This window comes from Triturus cristatus, chromosome 7 (assembly GCF_964204655.1).
Source record: "Triturus cristatus chromosome 7, aTriCri1.1, whole genome shotgun sequence".
Lineage (NCBI taxonomy): Eukaryota > Metazoa > Chordata > Amphibia > Caudata > Salamandridae > Triturus > Triturus cristatus.
In genome coordinates, this window is record NC_140590.1 from 980,358,028 (window position 1) to 980,384,976 (window position 26,949).

Sequence of the window (26,949 nt, forward strand, 5' to 3'; positions counted from 1 at the left end):
AACTTACTACTCCGAGAGTGCATTCATTCCTTCGGCCCTCCCTCGCCTGCCGAGCGCAATTTCGCCCTGCCCCCAACCCACCCCTCCCTCGCACCTTCTCGCACAGGGTCTTCACTTGGCCTTCGGACAGCTGCTTGCACTCATTGAGCTGCTCTATCCATTGGTCCAGCTCTTTACAAAACGCCTTCTCGTCCATGGCGGGCAACGTCTAGCTCTCGGTTCAAATATAAAAGGGTGACACGGCGCCTTCTCCGAGAACGAAGCTCCGGCGCCGATCCCTCCGTGAGCTCGGAGGAGGAGGAAGAAAGACAGCCCCAGCAAGGCCGGAAAGCGCTAAGGAGGCGTGGCTCTAATGCGTCAGCAGCGCCCTTCCTTCGTAGCCCATTGCCAAAGGCCGTTCAGCTACAGACAGCGAAAAGGGACAATCAATTCTGTTACTGGAAATAGACGAAAGACTGAAAACTCCGTAGACCACACAAATGTTGAAAAACAGGGTTTATCTGTTTTGGTGACTTTGATATCGTGTGTAAGTACACAGCAAACGCTACAGAGACGACCGTTTTCTAAAGAAACGTTGGAGAACCTAGAAACAATAAATTGTCCAGTTCTTCGGTCGTTCCGGCTGTTTACGTGACGAGGAGGAACTCTGTTCTATAATGGCTGCCGCACTGAACTCGAGCAACTTTCCTTCGTTTGTCCTTTTCGCGGTTACGGAAAGTCCTGTACTATTTCACTCCTTTCTTAGGTACACCCATCTCATTGAGACACGGTTGGTCTTCTTTAGTAGATAGCTCGTGCTGTAGTTGACGCGCGTGCAATTTTTGAGGGAGTGTAGGTGTGTAAAGAATGACTGGTAAAGAGTTGTTGCAGCGCAAGCGTGGTGAAATTATTATAGCTTACTCTCCTTACTGGGTTCTTTAGGATTAGACATTCTGCAGCATTTCGTTTACCACAGAAGCAATTATCCTCTGATGAATCTTTCTCGCAGATAGGAGTGCAAATTAGGGTGGCCAAAACACCACCTTTGTTGTCCAATAAGGCCCATTATTTGACAGTTAACTCACAAATTTGAGATCATATTTAGGTAAACAACTTTTATGACCAGTGCTTTAAATGGGAAAAAAATAAGTGCAGGTACTCATCAAATTGAGTTAGGGGTGTGGCTAGTGAGCGGGGCTAGGGGCAGGGCTAGGAATGGCATATGATACAATGGCACTTCATCCATCTGATGAGTATTCATTTTGTACTTGCATTATCCCTGTTAGTAATCTCAAATTCCCCATATGTGCAGATTCCCTCTGCACATGTGACATAACACATGCTTAGTAATTAATAGCCATTTTGCTGTTATGACCCACTAAAATATGTATGCAGCCCATTGCACTTACAGTGATCTTGACATATTCTGTGTGGTCTTTGGCCAGAAAGGTTTTCACACTGCTCAACACTGATTTTTAGGTCGAGGACCGTCCGGTCTGCCGAAGGCAGAACCGGAAGTCGGAGATTTAATGTTTCTGAGAGTGGCTCCTTAGCCCGCCTCTCTTTTTGCCTCTCCTCCATTGGCTGGCTTCCTAAACGGAGGCCAGCCATTGGAGGAGAGAGCCGTCCCTCCAAATAGGCTCCGTCTTTTTCAGATTCGGGGGCGTGTTTCGTGCTGTTCTTTCCACTTTTTAGCAACGCCCTTTTTGAGGCGTGTTTTTCTCTCCTCCTGCCAATGGCAAGAGTAGAGAAAAAGAAACACGCCCCCGAATCTGAAACCGCCGCTGCGTTTCTCCGAGGCATTTCTGCTTCGCCTCGGAGAAAGGCAGTGGTGGTGTGCTTGCGCGAGAGAAATAACCGTCCTCTGTACTTAGCCTAGACATCAGGTTACTCAGACTGCCTCAGCTAATACGGTGCCCCAGCCTTGCCGATTTGCTGGGGCGGTGCACTGCCACACACTGTGGCCAAACGGAAGGGCACGATTACTCTGACCCCCTCCGCGGCTGCCGACCGATCGGGTGCCTTGCCAGCGCACCCGGTTGACCTATGACCTCGTGTGCCGTTCACCGTTGCAAATAGCTGGGGTGATGTGCGGCAACAGCCAAGCCCCTTCAGGCCATACCACCGGCGGTTAATGGGACAAACGTCCGCCCCACAAGACCAAAGCACTGCTGTGTGCAGGTAGCTGCGGCTTACGCACTACCCGCTCAAGGCACCTCGCGGCAGTAACAGAGGGCAGCCGCAGACACCGCATCTTCACAAGATGGCTGACGTAGAGCCGACCCAGGACAACCGACCTGTACGTTAGCTAGTCCGTCTTCAGTTTCCATGAGAGAGCGAGCCCTGGACAGTCTGAAGATGGCGGCGTCCGTGGTGCTGAGCCTGGACACACTGCCCACTGACCCTTTGCTGCTCATCCTGTCTTTCCTGGACTATCGCGACCTGACCAGGTACCTGGGGGCGGGGAGCAGGGAGGGTGTGGGGGAAGCGACGAAGAGCAACACGGAGTGCAGAGGGTCGATGTTAGCAGTGGAGAGGGAGCAGGAGCCTTGACAGTAGGAGCTACTTCAGCTGATACACTTTCCACTTTATATGGTGGCAAGTTGGTCGCTGTTACGTTTGACGCTTGGAGCCAGTCTTGCCCTTTAGCTGACATAAACTGCTACTTTGGGATTTTAAAACTTTACCTTGACCTGAAAATATGCAAATTGCAGGTTTCTGGGTGAAGATGTCACACAGGATACGGGGATGGCCACCTGGCAGCTCAGTTAGTCATTACGTGTTTGGCATCACTGCTCGTACAGGCAATAGAGTTGTTGGCACGTCTCTCCACACCCCCACATTAGCTTTAAGATGCCTGTCAAAAATGTCTAGCTCCTTACTGGGAGCCTTGCTGGCGGTCGCTCATTCAGCCCAAACTAGCGTTTGAGTCACTAGCACATTTTTTTCTGTTCATTATTACGTTTTATACCTCTACTTGTATCTTGTATGTATTCACCGCATTGCAGACTGAGACTGGCAAATTCCGTGACATCACTTCCGGTGACACCACCTAACTTGGAGCGTCCCCGAACTTCTGTTTTTTAGGACTTGTGCCCTGGTGTATTTATATATTTCTATCTCACTAACTCACTTTCACTCTCTTTCACTACCTCTCTCTCTATCTCACTACATCACAACATCACTCTATGCTTATATATCACTACCTCACAACATCCCTCTCCCTCACTACCTCACTCTTTCACTACCTCACTCTCTATCTCACTACCTCACTCTCTATCTACCTCACTCTCTATCTCACTACCTCACTCTCTATCTACCTCACTCTCTCTCACTACCTCACTCTCTATGTCAATACCTCACTCTCTATCTCACTACCTCACTCTCTCTCTGCTAATGCAATAGGTATCACATATGCAAAAAAAAAGCTAATGCCAATAGAAATGACAATGCCATTTATTTAGGGATACAAAAATAATAAAAAAATAATGAGCAATACCAATAGCTCTACCTATAATATTGCCGAGACCATTGCATTGTAAATGCTTGTTAAACCTTCCTTGTCTGATCATGAGCTGTTGCTGTGATTTAGGCCAGCACTGAGTGATGTTGGGCCACCAATGTACTATCTTGTGCCAGTGATGTGGGGTCCTGGTTCGCCCTTTTAGAACTTGCCTCTGGAATGTCAGATCTTTGCTCTGTACCTTGTTTCTCACAGAGAACACAGACCACGAAAAGATCAGGACAAGCTCATGAAGAATAGCACTTACTTCATAATGGCATGCATGCAAAAACTTGTGAAACAGAGGGGAGACTTCTAGCTTTAAATTATATTTTAACTTTCTCATCCTTTTTCCTTCATTCTCAAGAAAGCTAACAGAAAATACAATTGAAATGTATCTCTCTAATAACTCTTACGTATTCCCAATATGTTGACATGTATACATTGGGAGTCTGTCATGTAAGTGATCATGGTCCTTCCACCTATCTTTACTACATGAAAGGAGATTGCAGGGGAAAACCCTGGCATAGCAGCTTCAACATGCACACTCCTAGACTACAGCTTTACCACTTTTTTCTTTTAAACCAGGTAACACCAAACAGTATTTGTACAGTCCTGGGCACCGTCCCTCCTTTCGCACCATAGTTTTCAAGAGATCCTCATTTAAAGGGCTCATCCTCGTTTCCTCTTATATGCAATGAAATCTCAGCACTCTGGGGTACTGGCTATTGGTAGTTTAGTATGTTAATTTGGGCACTGTCATACTGGGTCTGCAGTGGGTGTGTGGAGCAGAGCAGAGTAGAGGCAGTGATACGTGGGACCTGTTTTAGTTCATGGTTTTTAAGCGCTATGGAAACAAATAAATGACAAACATTTTTAGCATCTGGAAGGGGGATGTCAAACATCTCAACGATCCCTCTTTACGAGTCATGAATCCACCAGCCCATGCGTGGCACAGCCAAGCATTAAGGCAGATGTGTAATCGTGTCTCCCTCACACCTGGTCTTCTTACATCGTCTTTAGTTGGTGTCAGAAGGTGAGTAGACAAATATTCTAGGGTACATTCTTTGTAACGCTATGCACATCTCATTATTTTAGCTCAGTTATTCCTAAAGATGACATTACATTCTGTGAACAGTATTACTATTCATGCATTACTGCCACCACACTTTAGAATACTTACTATCTGCCACCCTCTGCTTGAAGCCACAGACCATCTAGGAACTTCTAGGGCCCTGGTTCTACCTATCCTACGTAATACATGGAAATATGTTTGAGGCCTCAAATAATCAAGAATGACTGGCTTGTGGTGTCTTCTGGCACAGAAGGAATCTCAGCTCACGGCCCACATTTCCTTTTCAGATTCGTGATTTAGCAGGAGTGTGTAGCCTACAGTGAAAGGACAGCCTAAAAGAACTCACTATGGATTCTGCAAGTCTCTCTGCTTGCTGGATATGTCTTGGAATTATACCCAATTCATCAATTCCCCATCTTGAAGATTGGTACAATGATAATATAGAGAAAAGGATCCTTGTCTTAAAACCTACTGAACCCTTTTAATGCATTCTATGCAGCCATGCCAGATTCTATTAATTGCCGTCCCCTCCCAACCATCCCGCGCACACACACTCCCCTTGTAATTCTCTCATCTTAACACGGGACAATAGAAAACAATAAATGCTGCAAAAGAACATCACAGATCTGTCCTTCTTCAGATCCTGGAGGAAAGTGAAGCCCAGCTAACCCATTTTTTCATTTTAATGTTTGGTCAGAGACAGCTTTAGCTGTCTCATTAGTCTTATGAAATTCATTTCCATAAATAAAAAATACACATGTAGATGGGAATTTTACTCAACCATCTTTATCCCTGGGTCTATTCAGCTATCATTCACATTCTGCTTCCACTCACCACAACAAATAGCATGGGGTAAAGCGACCGCCCATGAAGGCAACTAACCACCTTGCACTGTGAGTGACGAAATTTGTCCTAATCACATGGGCAAATTTGCCTTAAAACGTGGTCTTTATTGCCAGGCTTGATGGGCCAGTACTTTACTTTGGCAATTCTTTTTTTCTGCCCAGCTTTTATCCATTTTTTAGTTATTGTGTTTGTTTAAAATAGGTCTCCAGGTTACAGTAATTTAGGGCCAATGTAGCTTTTCCTTGCACCAATAGAATCATACTTCCATGTGATGTGTATTAAAACTAAAAAGGGGTTCTAAACCAGTTGAGGAGAGGCTTTTGCTGAACAACTAGAGCAGTTGACCCTGAAGCTGGAGAACCGGGTTCGAATCTCGACAGGGATGCTCAACATCCTGTGATTCTGGGCAAATCAATAAATCTTCCTGTGCCGTGCAAAAAAATTAATGTGTCCCTCTGTAACGCAACTGGTGCTCATATAAAGTGCTCTAATACCTTGGAGTCTAGTTCCTGCTGTATAAAACTCCCCTCAATCATAAAACAATTCTAAGTCACATGCCTGATAGGGCGCACTGATAGTGTTAAATTATATGCAATGGTAAATCTTTTTTTTATTTGAATTCATTTTTGGATGCTTAAGCTCACCACATGAAAGGGGCATGTTTTCTTTTTTGTGGCATTTAATGCAATAATCTTTTTTGAATTAACATTCGCACCAGCTTTACCAAGGCCACACCTAATGGCTTTGCCAATACTTGTTTATCTAATACAGCTTCTTGATGCCACACTGTTATTGTCAGGAAAGTGGAATTATGCGATTCCTTTTCACATAAACTATGGATCTACCACATTTGCCACATCATCGGATGCATAAACTTCAGCTTTTCAGCAATTGTTTCTACTGCAAACAGTTCAAAAGTTTGTAAAATCGTACCAACACGTGCTGCTGCGCAGTGGAAGTGCCTTTCCAGATGTTCACTTCTCACCTTGCTGTTGCTTATTGCTATGTCTAAACTGAAGTGCAACCTATGCCCAGACAGTGTTAACAAGTATACAAATTACAAAAAAATAAATTAATTCAAACAGGAACTATTCTGCATTACAGTGGCTCTGATTGTTATTATTTATTGGCATTGGGCTTAGTACTCAAATTCTCGTGTGCGGACGCACTCACACAGGCCAGAGCATACATGTACATACAAAGCAGTCCGCACACTTTCTTTAAAACACCTTCGTAGACTATCCTGATTCTATATCTTCCTCTTTCCCTCACGCGTAAACGCACACACAAGCCGTTAAACACTCACAAGCCGTCACACTCTCACACAAAAGGCTCACGCAGGATAAAGAAACATTATTACCTCCTTACCTCACGTGGCTTCCTTAATTGCCGCTCTCAGTGGGTCGCCTGGATTCCAGGGCGTGCACAAATGCGCACCATGATGTAAATGTGATTGACAGAGCAGTGTCCGAACGGTATGGACACTGCTCTGTGAAGCTCAGCGTGAAAGTGAAATTCTCGACACCTACACATCCTAGACATAAGGAAACTGAGCTGCTGTTGAGCGGTTCCGCAGGGGCTCAGCACAGGGCTACAGGTGCACTTTGGATGTCAGAGTATCAGAGAGGCAGGCGCCACCCTGCCTCCGCAGAATCAGCAATAAACAATATACAAGACATGAGTACCGGTACTCTTCTTGGCGGGGAGAAGTGCCGGTACTCAAATGGATAAAAATAAGAAGTGCCGGTACTCACTACCGGTGAGTACCGGCCCATTTAAAGCACTGCTCCTGACCATGCTGTAGAATTAAAGTAAAGCAAAGAATTTGCTGGACAAGAATTATGCAGACCAAATGCTCTGCAATAGCAACACAGAATAAAATAAGAATACTATATGTTCTGGCAGAGCTCGCCGATTTGCCCTACAATACATTTAATTAATTTGTAAAAATAACGCAGTTTAATGGAAGAACCAACAAAACTTTAATAGACTCAGACAGGTATTAGATTAATTTGGTTATTGTATTAAAGATCCAAAAGTCATAGTCGTAAGCAATCTTATGAGAATTTCAGTTAAGAATATTACAGCATGCATTAAGGCTCCAAACATTTAGGCAAGGCTTTATCGGATTGTAATTATCAGAATCAGTTCACAGAGTCCCACTACCAATAAGGTGGAAGGATAGATCGTTGTCTAACAGCTCAAATCCTATAAGGAAGGGGAAAGGTTTCAGATTTAAAGTCTATTAACCCGTTCGCTGCTTCTGTCGGCCAACGGCCGTCGCAAGCACTACCTGGCTAGTGCTGCGCACGTCCGTTGGCCGACGCAGCCCCGCCCACTCTTTCAAACCGCCGCACCGCGGCTCATTCCGCCGCGGTAAAGGGGTTAAGGGCAAGTCCATTACCATAAAGAAGGATAAAAAAGGAAATGAAAATGGTTCGGCACAGAAGGTTTCTGTCTATCAGCTACCGGCTGTAACATCAGCAAGACAGTCCAAAGTAAGCAAAAGTTCTCAGTAATCATCAAAAATCGATCAGCATTGCATCCTTTCCTAAGGGGAAAAGAAAACTTATGGCAATGCCCTCCTGTGGGGTTTCCTCTTTTACAAAGTCTCTAGCAAAGTCCAGTGATGTAGCATCATACTACCATCGAAAGACAGTCATATGCTCAAATTCACATGATGTCACTTAAGGACACTTAAAACACTGAGATGCTTTCTCATGCTGGTCATGAGAAACAAAAGATTTGCGAGTCCATACAGGCCTAATATCGGTGAAAAAGAAATACAAAATATCCATCTATAGCAACAGCTGAAATCCTGTTCCCACAGGAACAGTTTACTGTGAACAATCAAGAAACATTTAGGAATGTCGACATTTATACATGTACAGAACAAATAAAGCAACATTTCACTAGTTGTAAATGATCCATTGTTTTAGATCAGGGGAAAGGTCAGGATTAGAGGAAAATCATTTTCAAAAAAGCTTTTTAGTTAGCATCACATGTTTTAAATGAAAAAAACTCTAAATCAATATCAAATATAGTGTAATAAAATCAATTCAAATAGGTATTAAGTGGAAGTTTCACCAGAGATTATTAGATGGAAATAGCTAACTTTAGAAATACCCTACTACCAAAGTTTTTCCCAACATTCATATAAGTGTATATTTTCTAAGTTTATACAACAAAATTCGTTTTTCACTTTTCACAAACTATAGAATCTGTACTATGCAAAATTAAAAGATCATTCCTAGTTTCTACACACTGACTTTTCAAAATGATGTGTGCTAACAAAAAACATTAGAAACACTAGGCCACTTTATCAATATCTGATTAAATCAGTAAACATTAATAAACAAAACATTCATAAGAAACTCTTATTATTACAACTCGTTTATATATTTTAGTGTCGCTTTGTATGTATGTTTTCTTCATCTTGCATTCTAAAGCATGCTTTTATGGTGCTCCTACTACACTTGTCTCAGTTTTATGTCTCACTGTGTCGAACGTGCAAAGAGCTCTTTCAGCTTTTCCTGTCTTTAATCAGTAATTGTGCAGTGTATTATGATTTTTTAAATCGTGCTCCCTCAGACTCGAAGGTAAGAATAAGACCAATTTATTCCAAGTACATAAAGCAGATGTAGTATCGATGTAGACACAACAGTGTTGTTCTAAGATGTTTATTGCATCAATCTTCATACAAGGATGTACATCAGCTCGTCGCAGTTCTCACTGTCTCTCCCACCCTCTCCACATTCCATATCCCTTATATATAATATAAATATATATATATATATTCCTCCTCTGAATCTGAATGATGGCGGCATGCAGCCCAAACACCGGGATGCTTGCAAAGTGCCTGCACCCGGGCGTGTTTAATTAAGTTCACTCTTCCTTCGTGAATAACAATTGGAACAGTACTCCTCGTAGCTTAGAATTCAAGTTTATTGACTTGGTGAATACACTCAGAAAGCCTAAAAGTCGGGGTGGGCTCAACCACAGTGTTGGGAGCTCTTTGAAGATATTATAGACCAGGGGGGCTAGAAAATTAAAAAACCTCAGACAGATCCCCAGTTTCCCTTTATTATCGGGTCTGTCTGGGATAATAAAATTACTTAAAATGGGGTCTTTATAGGAGTGTTATGGTCCTATGACCCTAGTGCCAACATGTTTCAGTCCGTATGTGGCCGTGAAGGTCCAGGACTTTCTTCAGGGCAAACAGGAGGCCACCCTGGATAACAGAGGAAGGAATTCCCTAACCTGTTTTTTGTAGCAAGGGCAGAGTAGCTGCTCCTTGTATGAGCGACTGATTAATTAATCTGTCATGCGTCGTATTCCATCTGTAAAAGAGAACAAAGAAAACAACAACAAACAACTTATACTTGTGGGTTTTCTTAGTGATGGTTCCCCTATTCGTGTTTAGGACGAACAACACCTACATGTGCCAGGTGATCATAAGGCAAAGTGGTGTGCAACTATATCCAAACATGTGCCACTCATAACTGTATCTGTACACAATTAATCGGCGTGACAGATATATTGTGCGGTGGCGAATTTGCTCGCATCCTAACTGAATCTTCATGCCAGTTAGTGTTCTCTATCAATGTAAAAAACTCTCCTAGATTCCGCTCACATCCAACACTCTCACCGTATCTGTGAATGGACATGGTACTTTCTTAACCATGCGTGATTATTAAAAAACATATGTGCAACTGCAGAATCAAATCACACACATACATTCTCTCTTACCCGAATTTCGAATGATATCCGTTTCTCAGGGGATCGTAGGGCTAATGGGGGTAGCTCTGTAGTCAAACCCTATCGTGGGAGCCCCCGAATATGAGAGAGAGAGGAAATTTTGGAAACAACCGTTTAGGGATGTGGAGATACTGACTGTATAAAAATCTCTCTCCGTAAGGATGACACTCGCCCTTTCAAGGTCCTTCACTCAATCCCCACTTACTTCGTCAAGAGTCCTGCCCCGTCTGTCAACCTACTTGGTCTCGATCCCCGGCGTTTCGCGCCGTGTATCGTAGAATGGTAGGTTTATACTTCCGCGTTTAGTGTAACGAGACGGGATTGGTCAACTCCGCCACGTGATAGATCACGTCAACGTGTGATCCCGACTATGACGGGAAGTGTGGAAACTTAGTTTAAAGAGGCCATGATTTCAAAAGTATGTTACTTATGTGGATAGAAGCATCCGCTGACTCCAGTATTTCGCTTTAGTGGAGATAATATCTCCGTTAGTTCGTCCGGAGGGCATCGGTATTCATGTTTGTTTTGTTTACCTAGGATTGGTTCAACCAACCACGTGATGGGACGAGTAGTCCAATCAGACATGTCACCCATCGTAGTTCCAATAGTTGAGGAACGATGGGAAGTGTAGTTTATCTTATTGGGGGTCGTGATGTAAATAAAGGCTATTTTTCCATTGATAAAATTCCAGAGTGGCTTATTATCGGCTAAGAACATTAGCGGTATTGGTGGTGCCATAGTGATTAAAACAATTAGTAATACAATAGCAGATGGAACTCGTCATTGTCAAATACACCCTAAAGGTATATTTATTTTGCGTAATGGTGAGACTCAGCCACGTGGTCTATTATCCTATCTTGGGGGATATTTATAATGCGCTCGTGCCTTTAATATGGAACTGCCTTTCAATTAATTTGGGGGAGGCACTTGATGATGTTATAACGATTTCTTCGGATAATCGTTATAACATCATCAAGTGCCTCCCCCAAATTAATTGAAAGGCAGTTCCATATTGAAGGCACGAGCGCATTATAAATATCCCCCAAGATAGGATAATAGACCACGTGACTGAGTCTCGCCATTACGCAAAATAAATATAACTTTAGGGTGTATTTGACAATGACGAGTTCCATCTGCTATTGTATTACTAATTGTTTTAATCACTATGGCACCACCAATACCGCTAATGTTCTTAGCCGATAATAAGCCACTCTGGAATTTTATCAATGGAAAAATAGCCTTTATTTACATCACGACCCCCAATAAGATAAACTACACTTCTCATCGTTCCTCAACTATTGGAACTACGATGGGTGACATGTCTGATTGGACTACTCGTCCGATCACGTGGTTGGTTGAACCAATCCTAGGTAAACAAAACAAACATGAATACCGATGCCCTCCGGACGAACTAACGGAGATATTATCTCCACTAAAGCGAAATACTGGAGTCAGCGGATGCTTCTATCCGCATAAGTAACATACTTTTGAAATCATGGCCTCTTTAAACTAAGTTTCCACACTTCCCGTCATAGTCGGGATCACACGTTGACGTGATCTATCACGTGGCTGAGTTGACCAATCCCGTCTCATTACACTAAACGCGGAAGTATAAACCTACCATTCTACAATACACGGCGCGAAACGCCGGGGATCGAGACCAAGTAGGTGGACAGACGGGGCAGGACTCTGAACGAAGTAAGTGGGGATTGAGTGAAGGACCTTGAAAGGGCGAGTGTCATCCTTACGGAGAGAGATATTTATACAGTCAGTATCTCCACATCCCTAAACGGTTGTTTCCAAAATTTCCTCTCTCTCTCATATTCGGGGGCTCCCACGATAGGGTTTGACTACAGAGCTATCCCCATTAGCCCTACGATCCCCTGAGAAACGGATATCATTCGAAATTCGGGTAAGAGAGAATGCATGTGTGTGATTTGATTCTGCAGTTGCACATATGTTTTTTAATAATCACGCATGGGGAGGAGCCTAGCGCGCAACCAAGATGGCCGCGTAGGTGCGAGGCTCCCGAGGACCTCCGCGACCTCCTGAATTAATCCTGGAGATATCCTGTCCTTGTTGAGGGGACTGTGTCGGTGAACCCGAGCTGAGGCGCCACCCGTTTTTTGGGCTCGAATCGGACCCCGAACACCGGTGGGAGCATCGATTGAAGGTTGCGGCCTTCTCCTCGCCGGCCCCCCGGATTGGAGTAGTGGGGCGATCCGGAGACGAAGTGAATAACAGCGGCGAGCGGGGCTGGGCGACTCGCGTACCCCGCACTTTCACTTTCGCTTTTGCACCCTCCTTGCCTCAGGCGGGGTCGGGCTGCGGAGCGGGGTGCGGTGGTGTTGCCTTGTCCAGGTGCCCGGCTGACCCGCCGGCGGTGGGTTGACCCGCGGCCCGGTGGTCGCCCCCGCCCCCCCCCCCTGACACCCGTGATTTGGTGTGGCGGCCCGTTTGGAGATCTTGGCACGACGGTGGAAGGGCCAGCATGTCCACCAAACAAGATGGCGACCGGACGAAGATGAAGACAACCCGCCGTGGCACGGCGCACCAGGCCAATAGTATGGATCGCTATACGCTCCAGAAGGGTTCTCCGGAGACATCGCGGTCATCCCTGGTGGGCCCGACGGAGGCGCCTGCCCAACCGGTGGACCTGACCCTCCGGGACGTCATGGGCGCCATCGCAGAGATGAAGGCCTCAGTGGACCAGCGTTTCGATACCCTGGCGCAAAAAATTGACTCGATCCTGGTGGATGTGGGCCTTGTGAGGGCAGACTTGTCAAAAACGAACGACCGAGTTGACTCCCTGGCCCACACCACAACGAGCCTCACGACGGACGTGGTGGCCCTCCAGAAGGAGGTGCGCCGGCTTGGCCAGGCGAGCGCCCTGATGGACCGGCGACTGGAGGATTCCGAGGGTCGGGCCCGGAGGAACAATGTTCGCATTATTGGTGTGCCGGAGGGCCGAGAGGCGGAGGCGGCAGATCTCTTCGTGGAAGAATTGATCCTGACCCATCTCCAGCCCCGGGGGCTGAGTAAGCTTTTTGCGGTGGAGCGTGCCCACCGGGTCCCTGGGGGCCGCCCTAAGACCGGTGCCCCGCCGCGGCCTATTATTGCCCGGATTTTTAATTTCCGGGACAGAGACGCCATCCTCCAGACCTCCAGGCAACAGGGACCGGTCAGGCTGGACAACATGGATGTACACTTCTACCCAGACTTTACTCCGGCGGTCCAGAAGCAGCGACAGAGCTTTCTTGGTATTAAACGTCGCCTAAGGGACCTAAACCTCAAGTACTCAATGCTCTTTCCGGCTAAGCTGAGGGTGGAGGTGGATGGCCGTACGCACTTCTTCGACCGGCCCGAGGCGGCTGGGGACTGGTTAGATACTTTGCCTGGAGATCGGGGTGGGGGGGGCGCGGCTGGCGGGGAGGGCCCGCCGGATCAGAATTGAGGGGTGACTGTATAGGCCTTGCTCTGGATATTGTTCCTTTACCATATATTGCTTTCGTATGTTCCCCTCCCATGGAGGTCGGGTGGGGTCTGCTGGGGGCTTCCCTCCTCCTCTGGGGGACTAGTTAGTACTTAGCTATGGGGCGACAGGCACACTGCACTTTGGGGGGGCTGTCTGGGCTCATGCAGGGGTGCAGGGAGGGGGGAGTTCTGTTGGGACCGGGGGGTGGGGGGGGTGTGTTGTTTGTTAACACCGCAAGGCAAACCCGCAACTGTTTTGTTGTTTTTAAGATGCTCGGTGGGGGGCGACCGATTGTTTTGACGTATGATGGGGGGTAGGGATTTGATTGTGTTGTCATGGAATGTTAACGGCCTGGGGGATAGGATTAAGCGTGGTGTGGTCCTGCAGTATTTAAAACGTATTTCACCAGATGTTGTCTTCCTGCAGGAGACACACCTTATAGGTAACACCTTTCATGCAATGAATCGGCGGGGATATCGTTTGGCGGCCCACTCCGGCTTCACTTCGGGCTCGCGGGGGGTGGGTATTATGGTCAAGAACTCGCTCCCGTTGGAGATTGACGAGGTGCGCCATGATGAGAGGGGACGTTACACTGTTCTTGTGGGACGAATGGAGGGTAGAGTGTTTATCTTTATATCAGTGTACGTCCCGCCTGGGTTACAAGCCACTACATTTGCGGACCTGGGGCGCCTCCTTCTGGACCTTCCGGGTGGCCTGTTGGTGGTTGGAGGGGACTTTAACGCGGTTGCCTCTGGGTCTATGGATCGCCATCCCCCTAGGGACCTCCCCCGGGCACAGGCGTGGCTGCCCGGCCTTTTAGACACGCTGGGCCTGGTGGATTGCTGGCGCTTAAAGCATCCCGTATTGCAACAGTACACCTTCCACTCGGGGGCCCATGGTAGCCTCTCGCGGCTTGATTACATCCTTGTCCCGGCGGCCCATGCAGGGAGGGTGGGGGAGGTGCGCCATTTGGCACGGGGTATCTCAGACCACTCCCCATTGTTGTTGCATTTCGATGTCTTCCCGAGGGGGGATGGCAGGGTGGCCCCGATCAATGCATGGTATTTGCGCGACCCCACCATTCGTGCCGACTTGATCAAATCCTTACAGCGCTATTTCGATGAGAATGTGGGGTCGGTCCCGTCTGCCATCTCCCTGTGGGAGGCTTTCAAGGTGGTTCTTAGAGGGGAGGCCCTCTCCTTTATTTCCAATGCCCGGCGGCGCGAGCGGGAGGAGGTGACCCGGGTTGAGGCCGAGATTGCAGAACTGGAGGGTGACCTGGGGAGCGGGGTAACAGACGCTAAGTTGCATGTTTTGCACTTAAAGCAGGCGGCCTATCGGGCCCTCGTCACGGAGGCGGCCAGGGGCCTCAGTAGAGAGCAGCAGGGGCGATTGTATGATGTGGGTGACAAGGCTGGCAAATTGATTGCGTGGTTGGACAAGAGGGAAAGAGCGAGCCGCGTGGTGCCTTTGATTGAGAGCGTGGATGGTGTGTGCGTCACTGAGCCGGAAGCCATTGTCTCCTGCTTCGCGGATTATTTCCGCGAAGTCTACTCCCCGGTTTCTCCCTGCTCGGAGGAAGATTCCCATGCCTTGCTTCGGGACATCGCACTGCCCTCCCTTACGGTGGAGGACAGGGATTCGCTGGATGCCCCGCCCACCTCGGACGAAATTGCCTCGGCTATTCGCTCGGTTGCATCCGGCAAGGCCATGGGCCCCAATGGTATTCCCATTGAGCTATACAAGCTACGCCCGGATGTGTTGGCGCCCCACCTGCGCGCGATGTTCCTTGCGGCCCACTCGCAGGGCTCCCTCCCGCCGGACCAGCGTCTGGCTACAATTGTGGTGATCCATAAGGAGGGGAAGCCCCGTGAGCGGGTCACATCCTATAGGCCGATTTCGCTTCTGAACGCGGAGCCCAAAATCCTCGCCAAGGTGTTGGCCAACCGGTTGGTTGGCGTGGTGGGCGATTTGGTCCACCAAGACCAATCGGGCTTTATACCACATCGCAACACGGCGCTTAATCTGCGGCGCTTACACGGGGTGCTCGCACGTGTCCCGTTTGTGCGGGAGCCGGCCATCTTGGCGTCCTTGGACGCCACCATGGCGTTTGATACGCTCGAATGGCCATATATTTGGGCGATGCTGGCGAAGTTTGGGTTCGGCCCGGGTTTCGTCAGCTGGGTCAAATTGCTATATTCGGGCCCGTTGGCGCAGGTGGTGGTGAATGGGCGAGTATCTGCCCCATTTGCGCTGGGGCGGGGCACGCGACAGGGTTGTCCCCTGTCGCCTCTCCTGTTCGCCCTGGCCATGGAGCCCCTGGCGGAGTGGCTGCGGTGGCACCCTTCTATCCGTGGTCTCCGCTGGACCCCCGAGCATGAGGACCGCGTGTCCCTCTATGCTGACGATATCCTTTTGTATCTCGCCTCCCCGCGCAAGTCACTGATCGTCCTGGTTGATGTTTTGCGCTCCTTCGGTCGCAACTCAGGCCTGGTCATCAACTGGGCGAAATCCTGTGTCTATGTGCTCTCCGGGGAGGCCCCGGTCCTGCCACGGGACTGTCCGATCCAGATTGCCTCCCAGGGTTTCCGGTACCTGGGTATATATATCACTCTTGACCCGGAGGCCCGCTATGAGCGGAACTTGTTGCCCCCCCTCCAGCGTCTGAGGGAGGACGTGGTGCGCTAGCGGCGTCTGCCGCTCTCGCCGCTTGGCCGAGCGGCCTTATTTAAAATGATGTCCCTGCCGCGCTTCCTCTACGCCCTCCAGAATACCATGGACTTGGTCCCGGCACGCTACTTTCGCGAGGTGGAGGGCCTCCAGCGGCGCCTGTTCTGGGACGGGAGGCCGCGTATTGCTCTGGCTAAATTGACGCTCCCGTGGTACGATGGAGGGGTCGCCCTCCCGGACATCAAACGGTATTACTGGGCCTCCCAACTAGCTGCAATTAACCATGGCCTTTACGGGCCCGCCTTGAACCCGGCATTTGAGATGGACAGGACGCTTCTGCCCGGTGGCGATTATAATCGAGCGCTCTACTCTGGCGCGCCCGACTCCCGTTTGACGGGACCGACGCGTGTCATGGTGCGTGTCTGGCACGCGGCTAATGCAGCTATGGCGTGGAAGGACCGTTTGACCCGAGCGTCTCCGCTGTATGCATCTGAGAGGTTGGGCTCCCTGTGGACGTCGAAGGGCTTCGAGAAGTGGGACACGATCGGAATCAGCACGGTGGGAGATCTCTGGACGAGGGGGGGATTCAAAACTTTTGAGACGCTGCAGGCGGAGTTTCAGCTGCAGGGCAGTGAGTACTTTCGGTACCTACAGGTCCGCCATGCGCTGGGCTCCGTCTTCCCGGATGTTGCATCCATTCCGGAGTCTTCCCCCCTGGAGGACAGAGTGCTAGATGGCCATGTCCCGGACAGCACGATCTCCCTCATATACAAAAAATTGATTAACGATAGATCGTGTCTGCTGACTAGTCTCCGCGAGGCTTGGGTTGCCGACGGGCTGGAGCTGGACGACGAGGATTGGATTTCCGCGGTGGCCTCTCCGAAAGAGGTGGCCATCCCGGCTCGCCTTCGTTTCGTCCAGCTCAAGATCCTTCACCGGGTCTATGTGACGGGGCCAAGGCTTTTACGTATGGGTTTTGCCGGTGATGGAATGTGTAAGCGTGGCTGTGGTGCGTTGGCGACTTTCATGCATATACTGTGGGAGTGCCCGAAGGTGGAGCGATTCTGGCGTGGTGTGCATGAGGTTCTACGAATGGTTACGCGTGTCGCGTTGCTGCCTGAAGCGAGGAGATGCTTGCTGAATGTCTGGGAACCAAATGACTACTCGGTCCCGCAGGCGCGGTGGGTGACTCTGGGATACATGATAGCCAAGCGTGATATTGCCCAATTGTGGGGATCCCAGAGGCCCCCTGCGGTGTCGGCCTGGAAAGAGCATATGGATTGGTGTATGTTTCGTGAAAAGGTGGTGTATGTGGCGAGGGGTAGGCCTGGGGCGTGGATGAAACTCTGGGGCCCCTGGAACGCCTACCGCGGGGGTATTTGTGAGCCGCCGCTGCTACCAGCGGCCTCGCCGTCTCCGTCTCCCTAGATGGCGCCCCTCCCTTGGCCGCGGGCGCGCGGTCCCCCAGTCCCTGATCTACTCCCGTCCCCCTCTTCAGAATTTTGCTGCTGGTTTGGATCCCCCACTTATGGAGCACGTGTTGTCACTTTGGATCGAGGGTTGCCTTGCGGTTGTGGTTTGTTTATGTTGTTTTGCATTAAGAAAATGGAACCGTACTGTGGGCATGGAGCTGTGAGGCCTGCACCATTGATCACTCCTGTCTTCCTACTGTGCACCGCTGAGAAAATTTTTTGCTGTAGGTATGTAATATGCTTTTGATGCTCTAGCGGCCGGCCGTGTGGTTGTAGGCCCATACCTGTAACTTCTATAAACTGCAATAAACGGTTTCAAAAAAAAAAAAAAAAAAAAAAAATAATCACGCATGGTTAAGAAAGTACCATGTCCATTCACAGATACGGTGAGAGTGTTGGATGTGAGCGGAATCTAGGAGAGTTTTTTACATTGATAGAGAACACTAACTGGCATAAAGATTCAGTTAGGATGCGAGCAAATTCGCCACCGCACAATATATCTGTCACGCCGATTAATTGTGTACAGATACAGTTATGAGTGGCACATGTTTGGATATAGTTGCACACCACTTTGCCTTATGATCACCTGGCACATGTAGGTGTTGTTCATCCTAAACACGAATAGGGGAACCATCACTAAGAAAACCTACAAGTATAAGTTGTTTGTTGTTGTTTTCTTTGTTCTCTTTTACAGATGGAATATGACGCATGACAGATTAATTAATCAGTCGCTCATACAAGGAGCAGCTACTCTGCCCTTGCTACAAAAAACAGGTTAGGGAATTCCTTCCTCTGTTATCCAGGGTGTCCTCCTGTTTGCCCTGAAGAAAGTCCTGGACCTTCACGGCCACATACGGACTGAAACATGTTGGCACTAGGGTCATAGGACCATAACACTCCAATAAAGACCCCATTTTAAGTAATTTTATTATCCCAGACAGACCCGATAATAAAGGGAAACTGGGGATCTGTCTGAGGTTTTTTAATTTTCTAGCCCCCCTGGTCTATAATATGTTCAAAGAGCTCCCAACACTGTGGTTGAGCCCACCCCGACTTTTAGGTGTCGGGGTGACCCGATGATGAAGCATGACACCACTTGGGTGTGTGAGGGTACCTAAATCAAAAGGAATTGCTTCCTTGCTCACCTACTGGTGAAGTTAAAATGTCCCCTCAATAGCTTCTTCACCTCATTCCATCTACGTGTATTGATATTGACCATTTTTTGGTCAGTTGGAGTAAATTTATAGTGTAATTGATTATATAGGGAGGTGTTACTCTGACCCAGAATCCTCTCCACCCTCTTGGCAAAAGAAAAACCTTTTTTCAATAGCCTTTTGTATACACATACACTCAGAAAGCGTCAGACGCATTTTGGCAAACTTGGCCTTTCTCACGAGAGGGTGAAGAAAATTAAGAAATTCAGTTTTTCTGTGGAAGCTTAACTTTCACCAAACCTCCAACTCTTAACTCAGTGTGACTGACAGCTTTTTGTAAGTCAAAGTTTTGTTTCCTCTTACTAGCTTTCTCTTGTTGATTTCTCTTTCATTTATCCTCGTCATGTAACACACCCAGAGACTGTTTACATAGCATCCATGTCAGTTTAACCATTGTGTTAGGTGCCCTTCTCCTAAAAAACTCAAAGGACACTCTATCTGTGACAGAATGAAGTGTCAAATGGTAAACTTCATCTCTCTCACAAAAGTCTTTTTTCCAATCTTTGTTCTGTGTTTTAGAAATCTGAATAGACTCCTTTAAAACTCTATTGAATCTCTCTACTATGCCACGAGTCTTGGGCTGATAGAGAGAACACTTTTTATGTTTAATCCCCCTGGGGGATAAAAACTCCTCCATTTTCCTATACACCAGCTGGACACCATTATCTGTTAAAATACTATCCGGAAGTCCTTGTCTGCTGAAAACCTCTTTGAGAAAGGCAATTACTTTACTCGTCTCTACACTTTGTGTGATGCATATTTGTGGCCAGCATGAAAACATATCCATTAACACTAAAACATACGACTGACGAGTCTTTCCTGTGACAGGACCTGGAACGTCTAAAGCTACTTCCTGCCATACTCTTTCAGGGGTGTCTCTCTACATCATTGGTTGAACCCTCGTCTACCAATCTTGTCACTAGAACAGCATTCCATGCATTCCCTGACACTCCTCTCAACTTGTATGTCCATTCTCGGACACCAAAAATGCAACTGGATCCTCTCTTTGGTTTTATGAATACCTAAGTGTCTTCTGTGACCGACGGGATGTGATTTTTTTCTCCGGAGTTTGATATAGCATGAACTTCGCCCAAAGGTATCGGAGCGCTTTACATGAGTACCAGTTTTATTACAGATGGACACATTAATTTTTGTTAGGCACAGGAAGAGTAAGTGATTTGCCCAGAATCACAGGATGATGAGCTTTGTTGCCGAGACTCGAACCCTGTTTCACAGATTTGAGGTCGACTGCCATAGCCATTAGGCTACATCCTCTCTCGCTCTAACTTTACCAGGAGGTATTCGACCTTGTACTCCTCGATAGAATCCCATCACTTTCAAACAGTTCATCCTTCACATTCCAATACTTCATACTTTCTTCATTCACACCTTTCTTGGTGTCCCAACTTGTCCTTACTAACTTTATCACCTCATGTAAAGTTGCATTCTCATTTAAAAGATATTTCTATTCTAACTCACTAACAACACCATCAGTAACTTCAAACACTTTGCAATCCCCTAAATCCCAAATGTCACCCTCCTCCTCAGGTTCAGAATTAGCCTGTCCTGGAACTAAGCATGACAAACCATACACTACTTTGTTCTCTGCTCCAGTAATTCCACCTTGAAAATATAGGGTTGTAAGGCAGCAACCCATTTGCAAATACAGCCCAATACTGCATCCAAACTTTTCTTACAATATACATCTTTGAGGGGGTTATGGTCTGCCCTCACCACAAAATCCATCCCCATAGAAATGTATTCAGTTTTCTTATGGCCCAGTAAATAGAAAGAGCTTCCTGCTCCATCACAGACTACCTGCTTTCGGGCCCCACCAAACTTGTAGAAATTAACATAATGGTCCTTTCTACCTGTTAGAAATGGGATCTCTAGTTGGTAATGTATTTCACCGTAACACAGTGAAAACACTACAAAAGGAGTCCACATCAGTTAAAAAAATAACCAATATTCATCTGAATAAAACAAGACAAGAACAAGAAAAAACCAACATATACCAGTCAAAGTATCACGTTTAAATGATTAAGCAAGTTTTAGTCCATTAAAATCAATGGATGCATTTGTTTAAGACAAAGTACTTTAGATGCGTCAAAAATCAAAGACAAGGTGAGGTGATGTGTCTGTTCCTTCCTGCACCAGGAGAGGTGAGGTGTCGGTCCCTTACTGCTAGGCAGGGTAGGTGACGCGTGGGTTCCTTACTGGTAGGGGATGTGATGCATCAGTTCCTTACTGGCAGAGGAGGTGATGCATAGATTTCTAGCAATGCCGGCCTCGGTTCCTTACTGTGGTGCGATGTCGATGAAGAATTAGCGCACAGGGATGATGCATCAAAAATCCAGACGCGCTGCATCGGCTCAACAGTGGTGAAGCAGGCACTGCGTAGAGTTCACAACAGCGAAGCAGGCGCTGCTTCGGAGCGGGTGTCAGGGACGTCGGTGATGCAGTGCTTAAGCCTCATGCAGCGCCAATTATTCTGATGCACTGCGACAGCAAGTTGGGGCCTGCGGTGAAGGCCGTAGTCGATGCAGCAAGCAGGAACCACAGTTTGGTGCAGACAGTGGCTATGCAGTGATCTTTACAGTGGGGCATCGATTGGGACAGACTCTGGGAGTCGATGCATGGATTTTCTCCTTATGATCACCAGATTTCACTTCTAAGGGCCTAGGAATTGCATTTCGTAGTACTTGGCAAGTCAGGACTCTCAGCAGAAGAGCCCAGGCACAGGCAGAGAAAGTCTTTGATGGCCATGAGCCTTCTTAACAAGAGGCAAGCTCACAGAAGCCCTTGGAGAATCTTGGATGCACGATGTAGAAAACTAAGTTCAGTCCTTTCACTCCCAAGAGTGAGCCCCCCCTGAAGCAACACAGCTCTTCTTCCTGGCAGAATGTCCTCAACCCAGAATTGTTCTGAGCATATGGTGTTAGAGGTCCAGTTCTTATACCCATTTCTGCCTTTGAAGTAGGCAAACTTCAAAGGAAAGTCTTTCGTTGTGCACAAAACCCTGTATTGCACTGGCTCCAGACACACTGGGGGGGGGGGGGGGGGGGAGTCGGTAGACAGCTTTGAATTTATATATTTGCTTTTAGGTAATTGATTTATGTATATGCTGCTAGTCTGTATTCTCCTATATTAGGAACTACTGTGTTTTTAGCACTTTTTGCTGCTGTTTCCACCCGAGAGGCTCCCGCCCTGTTCCGCCACGGCATGTTCCGTTTGTGCGGAGGGCGTTGCAACATCTCTTCCGGTTCCTCGTAGTTCCTCTGGACCGGTTTCGTGCTTCCGGTGGTGAGCGGTCTAGCTTTTTTACCGCCACCACACTATTAAAGTCGGGATGATGTGCCTGTCAACAGACCCAATTCTGATCAAGGGTCTTCCAATTACTACCAACCGTATTTTCAATACCCAAGGGCCCAACCTTTTTTTAGACAGAGGGGGAAGCAAGGGCAGAGGGTACCTAGAAGAATGGATAGGACCCAATCCGAATCAAGAACAAGGGTATTTCAGGACGAGACGGAGGGTGTACAGACAGTAGCTCATGACTTATCAAACTACTACAGTCTCTAGTGAATCTATCTCGGTCTATAATTTATCTAAACATGCTTTGACTGTCACAGAATTGAGTATATTACAAAAAGGACTATCATTCGTAACGGTGGCCATGCAAAATCCGGTTGACACCAAGACGGAAGTAGTACGGTTTCTCCGCAAAGTTAGGTTAAAAGTGTTTTTCTCAGAAGCGAGTGAGACTTCTGAGGCTAATGTGAGTGGCCGTAGAAATAAATCAGCGTTCTGCCCTGAAAGTGTGGCAATGCCCATTGAAGTTTTAGAATTTTAAGACAAAATACTAAGGGAGGTTGATAGTCTTAATGACAAATTTGTTTTCTATAATTTCAACTGTTCCAAGGACAAAGTGATAGCGATGAAAAGTCTAGCAGAGAACCCCAATACAGTGATCAAACCGGCCGATAAAGGCGGGGGGATCGTACTTTGGGATAGTGAGGCATACGACAACAAAGTAATGAGACAGCTAACAACTTAGCGCATTACCGCCCCATTCAAGACAACCCTACAACGTGATTGCAGGCACAAATTCCACATCTGACCACCGAAGTGCTGGAAGGGGGGTCCATTTGCAGAAAGGAATATGAGTTTTTGAACTTGAGTACTCAGAAAACACCGAATATATATGTCTTACCAAAGATCCATAAAAAGTGAACAGTCACCCGGGAGACCCATTATATCGGCGTGTGGTTCACATTTGGAACCCGCAGCGAAATATATAGATTGTTTCCTAAAACCCTTTGTTACACAAACTAAAGCATATATTAGAGATACAATGGGTTTGATAGCTAAAATAGAAAATCTTCCATTTGATAGAGACAGGCAGTTGTTGGTCTCTTTTGACATCGAAAGTCTTTACACAAATATTCCCCAGGAGGAAGCACTAGCAGTGTTGGAAATGGCTTTAAATCAGAGAGAGCGGCCTCATCAGGTTCCAACAGAATTTATCGCTGCATCAGTAGCCTTGTGCTTAAAAAATCACTTTTTTGCGTACCTACAAGTCAAGGGGGTAGCCATGGGGTGTTGTTTTGCCCTGGAGATAGCAAACCTTATAATGGACTGTTTTGAAAATCTGTGTATCTTCAATGAATCCAATCCCTTTAAATCACATACCATGCAGGGTTTGCGATTTATTGACGGTATTGTGATGGTGTGGGAAGGTGACCATGAGACCTTGGATAGGTTACATGTTTGGTTAAAGTCCAGAACACAAGACTTGAATTTTACTATGACATTTAGTAATGAAATAATTAATTTCTTGGATGTCTGGACTATTAGCAATGATGGCAAACTAGAGGTCAGTTTGTACACGAAACCCACAGACCGCATTACGCTACTACATATTACAAGCAGACATCCAAGAAGCTTAAAAGAGAATTTGTCCCATGGGAAATGTCTTAGAATTCGATGCAATTTCACTAAAAAGGCAGACTCCTTCAGGAATGAAGAAACATTGCAAAACAAACTAACGGAGAGAGGCTACCTAAAGAAATTGGTGAGAGCAGCACTAAAACGGGCTTGGTTTACTCCGAGAGAGGAGCTATTGACCCCCAAACCAAAACCAGACACAAACTCATTGACATGTGTTTTAATTTATAATCCCAAGGCTAATAAAATCAAGAAAATAGTTTTACGTAATTGGAGGTCGGTGAGACACCTAGGGCCATATGTAGGAAACAGTTTTGCGATCGCAAACAGTGCGATTCGCAGGAATCTGGGTGTTTGCGATCGCAAAACATACTTGAGCCATGTAGGAAAGGTATTCGCAGAAGAACAGTGCGAATCGCTAATTTAGCGATTAGCTATTTTGCGTAAAGTGGAGTCTGCGAATAAATCAGCGTAATCGCAGTCTGCGCACCAGTATTTGCGGAAATCGCTGTTACCGAACTCGCAAATAGCGATTTCGCAAAATGACATGTTCAGAAAATTCGCAAATAGCGATTCTGCAATATTCGCAATTTTGCACTTCCCAATTACCATCAACACTGAGCAGGTGGTAACCAACTGCAACCTATTTAAACAGGCCCACAATGCCACAGGGCCTTTCCACCATGGCTGGGCTGTACGTGATAGCCAGGAGGCTGCGAATCAGGGATGCCACACAGAGAAGGAGACGCCAGGAAAGGATCTACAGAGCACGCATCACCCTCTTCCAAGTGACCGATGAGGAGATCCATGTCAACTACAGGCTGCACCCAGACAGCATCCTGGATTTAATTGCTGAACTGACACCCATACTTGACCACCCCACATGCAGGGCACACTCCATTCCCACCCATGTACAGGTGCTGTGCTCACTGCACCTCCTGGCATCAGGTAGTTTCCAGGGGGTCATTGCCACAGCAGGAGGTGTCTCCCAAAGTGCACTATCGCGCTTCTTCCACGCTTTCCTGGATGCAATGGTACAGAGGCTGCATCACCACATACAATTTCCTAGCACAGCACAGGCACTGGATCAGACCAAGCAAGATTTCTACCAAATTGCACAATTCCCCCATGTCATTGGCTGCATAGATGGGACACATATCGCTATTTCACCCCCATCACATAATGAGTATGTATTTTGCAACAGAAAGTCATATCATTCCCTGAACATCCAGGTAGTGTGCAATGCCCAACACATAATCACTGATATTGTGGCCAAATACCCTGGAAGCACACATGACTCATTCATGTTTCGCCACTGTGCATTACATCGCAGACTCACAAATGGTGATTTTGGAGAGGGCTATCTGCTAGGTAAATGCATGTTAAACACACACAGAGGCAGTAGAGTGATGCAGTGGCAGGACACTATTGAACATTAATCTGCTTATGCCCCGCAGGTGACAGTGCGTATGCTGTACGAGACTACATCCTCACACCGTACCTGAATCCATCAACTGCAGGTGAGAGGGGGTACAACAGCGCACACAGAGCTACACGCTGTGCCATTGAGAGGACCTTTGGAATCCTAAAGAGCCGTTTTCGATGCCTCCATAAGAGTGGTGGAGCGCTACAGTACAGCCCTGAGACGTGTTGCAAAATAGTGGTTGCCTGTGCAATGCTACACAACATCGCTACCAAGAAAGGAACCCCAGTGGACCTGACAGACTCTGAATCATCAGATGAGGATGGACCAGCACCACATCGCGCTCCCGCAGGAGGTGCTGGTGCAGCTGCCGGACGTATGAGACGTGATGAGATTACCCAAAACTACTTCTAAGTGAGTAATGATGACACAATGAAACTGATTGGTGACTGACAGGGATGTTTATTTCTGTGTTATCAGGCATTGAGTGATCTCACGTTGTGACGTCAAAGTCCCTGCATGCACTTGTTTGTGTCACAGTGCAAAGAATAACAACAGACACTGAGTCTACATGGACTGTGTTGCATCACACATGGCCATTAGTCCCTTGTGTCCCTTCACCTCCTACGTGCACGGCCTGGTGCGCCTCGCTGTGTGCGTGCTGTGCCCTCCCTTGACTCAACCTCCACTGTGCTCTGTCGTGCACTCCTGCGTCTTTCCTGTGGTATTGGGGGAGTGATGCTGCTCCTGCTCGATTGTCCATCAGTGTCCGTGGCTGCAAGTGCACCTATGCCACCTGTGGCGGTTGCACGCATCTGGTCCACCGCATGTGTGACCTGCACCAAGACACTGCCCACGTCCTGGCAGCAGTGGGCCATCTCGCGCTGCATGCCAACACATCTTCTGGCCAGCAGGGATGTGGCGGTTGTGTGGCGGTTCACAGCCCTTGTGTATAGGTCCAGCCGTGTGTGAAGGCGATGTCTGTCCCGGCGCCGCGCTGCCCTGTCCCTCGCTATCTCCCTGCACAGTCCCTCCAATGCGCCAGTCATGGCCATTACTCCTGCGCGCAACTCGGTCATGTTGTGGTTATGTGCTGTCAGCTGCCGTTGTATTGACCTGATTCCCTTCACTTGCAGGCGCTGCTGCTTCAGCATGCTGCCCTCCAGGCCCGAGAACACCGTGTCCTCTTCAACAGGAGCAGTGCTGGTGGACGGCCGTTCCCTGCGTCTCATCCCTCTCCCTACTCTTGATTGTTCAGGGGACTGTGTTTGTTGCAGTCCTGCACGCTGCCTGTGCACTGGCTGTTGCTCCTCTGCTGTGTCTGGTGCCTGTGTCTCCAACAGTGGTAGTGGTGGGACAATTATGCGACGCCTGCATGGTGCTGTGTCGGCAGTTGTGGCTGCGCCCTGATCCTTCTGGCATGCCTGGTCCTCCATCTCAGCTGTTGGCTCACATTCAGCCTCACTATCCTGTGTTGGTGGTGGTACTGTGGATTAAATGACACACATTAGTACTGTTTCCTGTGTGGTATTTGTCATGCATTAGTTTCAAGCAATAAAATCTCATGGGTACTATCGGTCTTTTTCTA

At 47.6% G+C, this 26,949-nt stretch overlaps 1 protein-coding gene and 1 long non-coding RNA gene across 6 annotated transcripts in view; one reads left to right on the top strand and one right to left on the bottom strand.

The window, feature by feature from the left end:
- The window catches only part of LOC146810948 (serine/threonine-protein phosphatase 2A catalytic subunit alpha isoform-like), a 195,967-nt gene extending 195,598 nt beyond the window's left edge, over positions 1–369 (bottom strand). Inside the window, exon 1 of the mRNA XM_085618017.1 lies at positions 95–369. Within this exon, the coding sequence (XP_085474143.1) occupies positions 95–196 (102 nt within the window). The 5' untranslated portion in view covers positions 197–369. The remainder of the gene's footprint in view (positions 1–94) is intronic.
- A 28-nt stretch (positions 370–397) lies between these two features.
- On the top strand, positions 398–26,949 carry LOC146810949 (uncharacterized). 5 transcript variants are annotated; one of them, XR_014966655.1, is made up of 3 exons: positions 398–526; positions 25,396–25,775; positions 26,498–26,949. It is a non-coding gene; the product is annotated as an uncharacterized LOC146810949 (long non-coding RNA). The 5 variants fall into 5 exon arrangements; XR_014966653.1 differs by lacking the exon at positions 398–526 and adding an exon at positions 616–745; XR_014966652.1 differs by lacking the exon at positions 398–526 and adding an exon at positions 649–769.